Source organism: Blastocystis sp. subtype 4 (genome assembly GCF_000743755.1).
Source record: "Blastocystis sp. subtype 4 strain WR1 chromosome Unknown seqid_0332, whole genome shotgun sequence".
Classification (NCBI taxonomy): Eukaryota; class Bigyra; order Opalinata; family Blastocystidae; genus Blastocystis; species Blastocystis sp. subtype 4.
The window spans coordinates 1-10,220 of NW_014569215.1; the positions used below are offsets into that span (position 1 = coordinate 1).

The following is a 10,220-nucleotide window of genomic DNA, read 5'->3' on the forward strand; positions in this document are numbered from 1 at the left end:
TGTCGCTATCGGAGCCTTGCTTCTTTCATTGATACAAAGCACCATATCTTTACTGCAAAGTGTGATTATTGTCGTATGCAGTCCTCTGTAAGGTCATCTTCCTCACACCTGAAGAATACGACAGTCAATCTATCAGCTTGTATTCCCAAGAAATCCCTTTCTCCAGAAGCTCAGAGCTTCAACATAAAGATACCGTCACCTATATCTTCAATCATTCCTCAAGCCAGGTGGGTCTGTGTTAGTTCTGGATCGCAACAGCCTTCCTATGGAGTTTATCCTGCACAGTATCTCTTTCATCGTTGTTTTCATTGCCTCTATTGACCTAGTTACTGTCTTTTCTATGGATAGNAGAGGGTATTGATGGTGCTCTTTTGTTCTAGTGTATTCTATTGATATCCTCTCTTAGTTGTCATTTGATGATTTGTGCTTTGTTTCATTGTGTCTTTTGATTACTTCTGAGTCTGACATACAGAACCTATCATCCACTACTCTTCTTGTGACTGTATCATATCTATCATACGAATTCTTTGTTATCAGAATCAATCTTAGCGTTCTCTTTCACTCAGTCCATTACCACTTGAAACCCAATAACTATCCTATCTCTAATAATTTCATGTAAGTTGAAGTAACTTCATTATCTCTTACAAACAATTCACCATACTAAGAAACAAAACATATATCTTTAGAATGCCTTCAGAATCGCCGTCGCACCACAATTACACTGACAATGTGATCCTGTATTGATACAACTGCAGCTAGTATCCCATTCAGTAGTAATAAACTCCATATTACAAATACTTGCTGCAGTTGTGAAGCTTGTGAACCGCTCTGGTACAGCCAAGAAGAAAGATCCCCAGGCAGCTTGGAAGGTCGTAGCATCATATGTCAGATAGTAGGTTGTATCTGCTTCCCAAGGTACTGGGTTCTCGATCAGACAACGAGTACCTGAACATACAGGCAAAAGTGAAGTTGATGGTGTGAGACAGTCCATACAACGCACAGTCACAGACTTCTTAGCCTCTACATCACGATTGAAAGTGAGGACCAGAGGAGCATTGACAGCAACTGATTCTGCTCCATCTACTGGAGTGATGGATATCAACTCTAATCTCATTTGCTCCGGAGCTGACACGCGTGACACGAAACTCATGCTACACTCCTCGCCTTCACACACACACTCTCTGCCTTCACACACCATTGGATTCTGTACTGTATCTCCTAGAACTCGTGCTGGGAATCGAATGATACACTCGTGAAGATGAGGCAAGAGACCAGTATACACCAACAGATCTGTATAGCCCTTACGAGCCTCTGAGCCAACACGTATGATGAAAGGATGAGTAAGCGAATCGAATGATCGATGAACAGTCGCCTCATCATGATAAGAACACTCTAACTGATATGTGAATGGTTCCAAAGCCATCAACTCTTCTGATACGGTCGCCACCAGCACCTTATCCTCCTCTAACTCAGCTACCAGAAGGACGGTAAGAACAGGATCCATAGCATCAGATGATACAGTGAATTCAAATCGAGTATGATCCTCTCCACTTGGCATAGGTGTCTCTGACAGCAAATCTCGAGAATCCTCGGCATTCATACGTTGTACAGCATCCAACGATGTGAAACCCAGAGAACAGGAAGTTCCCGCAGGAAGACGAGTGAATGCCTCATCCTTTAACTGGACACGCAACTGATCACGATTCACTCCCTCAATCATGGTCTCTTTCAGTCCATAGGTAACTGGCATGCCTCCACAGTGGATCCATATACTCGCCTCCTGACCCAGACGGATGGAACCATCAAACTGGAAGAGGAAGGAAGGAATACGACCTTCAGGTGTGAGAGATGTGACTTCACGCACAATCAGAGGTGATTTGATCAAAGCAGTCGTGAAAAGATCCAAATGAATTGCCGTACTGAGAGAATGACGAGCTATACAGGTCACTGCATAGTGAGTCCGAGGTGTCAGATTCACCAGATATACAGAATGGAGTTTACTGTAAGCTGCACTAGAACTGGGTACAAACAAATCATCCAACAGACCAGCTGCAGTCTCCTGGAGCAACTGCTCAGGAGCGATTGGCTGTGTCGAGGCCACGCAATAGACAGCATCAGGACTCGAGGTGATGACAGAGAGAACCGCAGAAGAACCTGTCACCGAACCCTCTACCAACTCCACCAATAGAGATTCCTCATGGAGTGGTTCAGTGGTTATTTCAATCATCTCCTCCATTCCTAGAGAAGGCACTCGCACAATCACAGTATAAGCTGTTTCAGGTTTCAGACCAGCAATCTCACCCACCACATCAGATCCCTCACAGAGCAACTTCTGGGAAGCCACCTCTCTGTTCTCAAACAACACCACAGCAGTAGCACTCACACAATAAGGAGAGGTCACATTCACAGTCAGATCCACACTTCCTGCCTCCACACTCACAGTCACATCTGAAGCCTGGATACTATGTATTTCAGACACATTGACATTGTTCCAGAAAGGCTGTTCAGGGATGGAGAGGGAAGAGGAAGCAGCTACACGACACTCCACAGGACCAGGAGCAAATGCAGTCACAGACACAATAGCTTCTAATGCAGTCACAAACTGAGAAGTCGAGAACTCCAGCTGATTCTGAGATTTGCACTGCACAATATAGGCACGCACAGGTGTAGCAAAGTTAGGTTCAGTCCAACGTAGATGCAACACAGATGCTTCTTCCTCCTCAGCTGTCACAGTCATAGCACCATATGATGTTTCAGGAGTGATCACAGAAACCGTGATCGAAGCAGACTCACCCCGAGACTGACCAAGAGTGAAGGAGCAAGTGACAGGGAGATCAGAACCAGCCTTAGCAACAGTCGTGAAGCGTGTTGCCTCCAGACTAGTAAATCCTTCCACAGACTCACCATTGCATATCACATCCAGATTGTGGGCGAAGTCACGGAAAGCCACAGGTACGCCTACTTTCACTGTCACCTTCACACCATTCTCCTCCACTACCTGCGACTCCAATGAGAGGATCGGAGCCATACTCTTGACTCGTACACTCTCATCTGTTAGGATATCATTGAAGTCATAAGGCACCTCCATATCAGGTGAACTCAAACCATAAGCATTCTCAGCTCGAAGAAGGAGACTTACACTTCCAGGGAGGTAAGCAAAAGGTCCAAAAGAGAAGGTATTCGCATCTACACGCACCTCAGGAAGCACAGGAGGTTGGAAGGCAAGATAATAGGCTATTACAGGGTAGGGATCATCCACAATCTGAGGAGCCTCGAAATCAACAGTGAAGGTGTCACTACCAGGCACCACCTTCACATTTGAAGGAGCACTCGGAGGTATAGGAGCTGTCATGAAGGTCACTTCCAGAGGCGTCTCAGGAACAGTTGCATTGTTCAATGCATGCCAGCTAGGAGGGAAAATCATCTTGTACTTTCCATAACGCAGATAATTTGACAAATCATGAACATTTCCAGATGCAGGAACAAAATCAGCAAATATGCCTCCGTTTCTATGTCGTCCGATCATGGAAGTCTTTGTGATATTCACACGCAAATGATATTGCTCTTCCTTGTTATCCACAGACACCACCGTCACATCCGAGGCATCATAAGGAGCCTTGATTGCCAAAGAGGAGAAAAGAGCAGCAGAAGGAGTACGAGAAACATGAGTCATATCTTGATAAGGAATAGTCCTGATTGTAGGAATAATGGGAATACAACTAGCAGGGATATCTGCCGTATCCCAGGTTCCATCAAACTGACAAGTACGTGTCCAGGTACCATTATAGTACTCTGGACAGTTTATAGTCCTATTCGAATAAGCCTTTGTTGCTAACCAGTCACCCTCTGCAGGACATTCATTTAACTCACATTCATTTATCACTTCTGAAGCCCAGTTACCCTTAATATCACACACAAGACGAAGACCTCCGCGATATCCTTCAGGACACTTTTCACTAAATGTAGTGTTGGCAAGAGTCATACCGAAAGTGAGATTCATCAACTTGATACCATCGACAATGTGATGGAACTCGTAATTCTCAATTTTCCTTTCTGTACACACGAGAGGTCTACAATCAGAGGTATCATATGGACTCCACAAGGCTCCAGGTCCACATGTACGTGTCTTGTTTCCATGGAAGCCAGGATCACAAAATTCGGTTTCCATATCACCCACATTCACCAACTTATTGTTAAGTCCAATACAAGCCAAACGAATACACGTCGATTCCTTTAACTCTAGTTTCGATTGACCAGTTGTTTCATTGTACACACATTGATAAGTCATACTTCCATCCATATTCGTATAACAAGCCACATCCAGACTGTCGCCCACCTTTACATATTCCACAGTTCCATTTCCATGACTGTAGATACAATCCTTCTTACATTCGGAATCATCAATTGGTCCCCACTGGTGGCCATAACACTCACGATATCGCTTGCCTTGACTGTGGTTGATACACTCCGCTTCTGCTTTCTCACCAATCCCCCTGCTCGACCACACATCTTCTGCTGTGCATCGACATGCCGTAGCATCGATTGCCTCCCAATGTCCAGTGGTCACATTACATCTTCGGCTGACCGACACACCATTCATACACATAAACTCTGGCGATTGTTCTCCCACAGGAGTACGACGCCAGGAAATACCATACTCATACCTAGCTTCACAGTAGCAAGAGGAGGGATCCGTTTCGAAGTGTCCATCTTGACAGGAGTAAATGATCGAACCCTCATCACATATCTCGGATCTGGAATTACCTACCTCTGCCTCATAACCATCTTGAGAACATCTGCATGCACTATAATCTGCGGGCTGCCAATGACCGTCTTCTGAACACTGACGTGAACTGAATCCCCTGTCACAGGGCAGACGAACATTGGATCCTGGATTCGTTTGGGCCCACACACCCTCTTCACGGCAGAAACAGTTGCGATCATCCACTTCCTCCCATGCACCATCCAGACCACAGATTCGTGTAGCAGTTCCTTCAGAGCAGCTGGCAGAGGCCAGTGATCCAGCCGATGTGGTCCGGAACCGTCCATCTGCTTCACACTTACACGTTGAGAGATCCACAGGATCGAAGTAACCTGATTCTGCATTGCAGGTGAATACACGCTCACCCACTGAACATGGTAAGTCGTAACTAGATCCAGGTGGAAGCAGAGCATCATTTTCCTCTTCAGTGCTATACACACAGTAACAGTTATCAGTGTTCACAGGTCCCCACATTCCATTTACATGACACCAACGAGACCTCTCACCCTCCATACAGCCAATTGTTACCAAAGTGGGACGCGAACCCACAGGCACCTTATACCACGAATCAACTGTGGGACACCACTTAGAAGGACAATCATCCTGGTTCAAATCACCCCACTGACCATCAGATCCACAAAACCGAAATTGAACGTGATCAGGATCAGGCACACCATCCGCATCAAAGCAAGTCGCATTGGCTAATGTATTCACGGGAGTAGCTTCGAAACCATCCAAAGCCTCACACATACACTCCGAATCATCTGGCGATTCCCATGAACCCCACTCATTACAAATACGTGTAATCTCACCAACAGGACATGCTTTCATGGCAACCTGCCCACTAAATGTCAACGGCCATCCACTCTGAGGACTACAATAACAAGCAGAACGATCATATATCTCCGTCCACTGACCATCCTCACCACACTTACGACGAATGTATCCATTTCCACATCCAGCAACACCATATTCACCTGCCACAGTCTCGCTCCAGATTCCATCAATTGGACAACGACAACGGAAGTCCTCTACCTCACTCCATTGTCCCTTGTCGTTACATTTACGACGGAGACGGCCTCCATTTCCACATACTACCTCAGATACTGTGTTTAATTGAGCTTGATCCCAAATTCCATCCGCTTTACAAGCACAATCATTCTGCAAATATTCCCAATGACCCATCTCATTACACACCAGAACCTTAGCTCCATACGAACAGGTCCTATTGAGGATACCTCCAACCATATCTTCGCTCCAACCTGGTGATGTTGTACATTCTAGTTCTCATCTCCTCGATTCATTCCTACTGCACAAACCTTCATATGTCACACTACTCCAACTGCCATCATCCTTACAAAAACGAGACACAACAACTCCATTATCGCATTGGTTATCACGATTCGTCGAGTTGTAAGGAGTAGCAGGGAAATCATCAATTGCAGGGCACTTGCATTGTGAGTAATTTACTTCACCCCACACACCATACTCACCACAGGAACGAGACTCGGACGTACCAGCCGACTCCGCACCACAACGACGTATCTGTGTCGTGTTCTCAGGAGTAGCAGCCCAACCATCCTCTGCAGGACAAGCTGAGTATCAGTTCTATCCACAACACTTACAGCAATTGTCTTCAATTTGAACCCACTTTCCAGAATAATCACAAAACATTCCACGAGTGCCTTCTCCTTTACAAAAGTTGACTAAGCTACCGCGAGGAGTATCAGGAATTGTATCTATTCCCTTACACTCTATCAATTACATTCCCTTCCAATACAAACTAGAGGCTGTTGAACCATCATAGTCACCCCACCCAGAACCTTTGCAGAAACGCTTCAAAGTACCTGTAGAAGTAGTAATAGTTTCCGTCTTGTTGACCTTTACTCCCCACCAACGGAACCCATACTCATCTTTCTCATACTTACAACCTAGTTATCAATGTATTGAAAATACAAAGTACGGCATTCCTCCATAATTTTCCATGTTCCATAATAGCAAGTATAGTAAATCTTGCCATACAGGTTGTTATGACAATCAAACGTCTCCTGTTGCATGAACGTTCCATAAGGAAGCGGAGGGTCCTCCACTTGAGGGCACGTCAACTCCAAATCATGAGCAGACACTAGACTAATCACAGCAACCTAGGAGTTACTAGATCAACCAAAGTACCAACAAAAGTGAATAATCCAAGCATTCCAAATAGAATTCTGTCACAAGATGTATGGGATTTGTAATAATAAGGAGTCGTCAGTATGATTCAATTCCCGTGATTATCATTCTACCCCTCGAAGAACTTGTACTTTTGTCTCCACAAGAAACAATATATTAATCCACAGAACCAATACTTTCTCTGTCACTGACAGTGTTCACATCTGAGGAAACAACAATCTCCTCAATGATTGGTCCATTGTCTTGGTGATGCCGGCGGTTCTCATTTTCACGCGTATACGTTTCCAAAGACTCCAGGAGTGTCATCTGTAGGAGAAGTATGTCTGCATACAATGCTGCGTTTCCATTATTCCTCTCAGGAAGGATGCCAACAGGATCTGGAGCAGCATGCCGGGGAGGTATATAATCATTATCATCAGAAGATGGAGTTAAAAACTGAGGATGGTCAAAATCCAAGTTATGAAGCACTGTACCAGGCGGAGGAGGTATAGGATCTACATAAACCTCATTCACATCATCACTATGACTATTCTGGTCGCTGATATAGCCTGTACTACTGACGTTACTTGTATCACTGTTATCACTGTCAGAGGAAGTAGTAAACACAGATGAATCGGATGACTCCATAATAGGCGTATTCCCTCGATTCTTCAATACAGCTTCCAATGATTGATAAAAGATATAATCAGATTGTCGTGAATAATCCCCTTCACTTCCAGTAAGAGTCTCAAACTGTGTTGCAATCTCTTCTTCAGTTACCTTACTTTCATTCAATATAACATAATGAGAGAACTTCTTCTCCATAGTTCGATCATTATAAAGATCGATAGAATACTTACTGAATGCACCAAAGATCCAACACAATGGAATCTATGTCTCATCTTCCTATTTCATATCTACAAAATACAAATAGAGAGGAATATCAACAACCCAGTTTGGCATCACATAATAGACATAATGAATATAATGAAGAAGAAGATATAGCACAAGGGGCAACATACAACCAACATAAACGATTCCCTAAATAACAGAAATGATTAAAGGAGTACCAGTACATAGGATTCCCGAATATCAGACCATTCAGATAGAATGAAGAGAATCATTGCTATCCAGATAGGCCAGAACTGTAGAAGTGAAGGACTTTGATAATAGAACATAAAACAGAAGAACAGAAACAAGAGACAACCATTAATAACCGAAACGAATGTGTTCCATGATGTATAGACTGCATTCATAGTCTTGTATACAGAGAGACGGGTTGTTTGTTTCCGTACCTTTGCTCGCCGATATGTCCGTTGAAGAATCCACCAGTTCACTTGCATGGTAAGCATAATGATTCCTATACATCCAATAGCAATGGAACAAAAGAGAGATGGAAGAAGGAACCCAATTGCACAGAGATACCAGATTCCTGCTAAAAACCAAACCAAAAGGAGAAGAAGAATCACATCCTTTTGGATGAGTGGACAATCGCGAATCATAATCGGAAGTATCAGGTTCATACCTACTCGATACGAAAACACATCGCTAGAGGTGAAAGAGAAATGAAGTGAAGTACTATTTGAGAGAAGTACAATGAGCGATGATCAGGATAATGAGAACTAGTAATGATAAGGAAATAAGGAAACCGAGAAGCCAAACTGGAGAAAACAAACTTTCAGGACCACTCTAGTTATCAGGTAAATAAAGAAAATAAACTTTCCTATCTTTCCACCAATGGAAAATACTAATGTTAAGGACAAAGAAAATACATTGAATGGTTAAAAGTAACGATGATAAGTACATTAATACTTTCATAACATGCCGTGCTCTGATCTACTTATGATGCAAAACAACAAAGATAACAAATAATGGTTTGTATTTCTTTAATACGCTCCGAAAGTATGTAGCATTGCGTTTCTGTTTGTTGTAAGTATTCAATCTACAGTCCATCTTAAATCCAATTTATACTGCACTTCCAATCCATTCCCTTCAGATGACTGTTTCTTGGACTTGTAATTACCTAGAATGACTAACTGAACCTCATCACTACAAGGATAAAACAAAGTTGATACTGCCTCTCTCCAGTCCACAGATTTATCAAACATAATATACATTTCTTTATCGCACATCGAAAGATTAACAATGTCCGGAGCCTAATCTTAATACACCATACTGCTAATACGTCAATAAATGCAACAATACGACTCAAATAGAATGCATTGTGAAGCGTCGACGATAAATGACTTGACTCTTCAGTTCCCTCCATGTTATTCATTTCGATTGCCGTGGGGCCATTGGATAATTGGTCCATAATCGAGTCAGAATAAAAAGGGTATGAAGACAGTTAAAAAACTGGAATTGCTCAGATATCTTGTAATGTTGCAATTCCAGTAATTCATCGATATTTGAAGTCTTTTTCGATTTGTATGTCAAGTATTATCGCCTATCGGACTCGTCGAATATGTCAGATGTAGATATTTCGATGGAAGGAGATTATTACGTCTAGGAAACCGCTTCGTCATCGTCCACTGAGAAGGATGACTCGAAGAAGAAATCGTTTGCTTGCTGTATTTGTATGGAAATTCCTTCAGACCCTGTCTTGACTCCATGCGGGCATTTGTATTGGTAGTCATTATGAATTCTGATGACACATAGCTGGAGTTGTCTCGAAAATGTTGTTGAATGTTACAGGGTTTATATGTAGTGGTTAGATATGAATCATGATGATTGTCCTGTGTGTAGAGGAAAAGTGACGAGAGAGAAAGTGACTCCAATCTATGGAGCCGGAGAAGAGGAGAAGGATCCACGAAAGGAAGAAAGAAAACATGAACGACCGAAAGCCCATTATGAAGAGTCGGATCATTCAGTAGGAGAGTTATGTTTCTATGAAGGATAGAGAAATGCCCGCAATCCTTTTAGCTTTTTTTCGACAGCGGCATTTGGTCTTCCCGGTTTTGTTAGTTTCGGTTTCAATAACGGTTCATTCATGATAGGAAATGGTTCTCTTGTGTTTTTGTTAATATCGTTAATCAACTATGTTGTAAGGAGAGTTCGTTCTTTCCTGTCCAGTGACAATGAATCGTCTGAAGAGTCGTCTGAACCTGAACTGCAAGAATCAGGTGCTTTTTGGGTGATCATTGCTGTTATTATTCTTCTAGTAATTGGTCTGTCATGGTATTCAGTTGTTTGTTTCAAACATTGGAGACAACCATCACCACTATTCATATGAGTTCTAAGCAGACACACCTCCTCCACACACAAGACGGCGAATGGCAAGTTGCTTTCTGGTCATACGATACTGCAC

The 10,220-nt window shown here is 43.0% G+C and overlaps 1 protein-coding gene across 1 annotated transcript; it reads left to right on the forward strand.

Moving 5' to 3' along the window:
• Nucleotides 1-9,491: 9,491 nt before the first annotated feature.
• On the forward strand, nucleotides 9,492-10,145 carry JH06_5143 (hypothetical protein; the record flags this gene model as incomplete). The annotated part of the gene is given in 4 exon segments (XM_014670101.1): nucleotides 9,492-9,535; nucleotides 9,572-9,608; nucleotides 9,621-9,782; nucleotides 9,813-10,145. The coding sequence occupies 4 exon segments, from the start codon at nucleotides 9,492-9,494 to the stop codon at nucleotides 10,143-10,145; spliced, it is 576 nt and encodes a 191-aa protein (XP_014525587.1).
• Nucleotides 10,146-10,220: the final 75 nt, after the last annotated feature.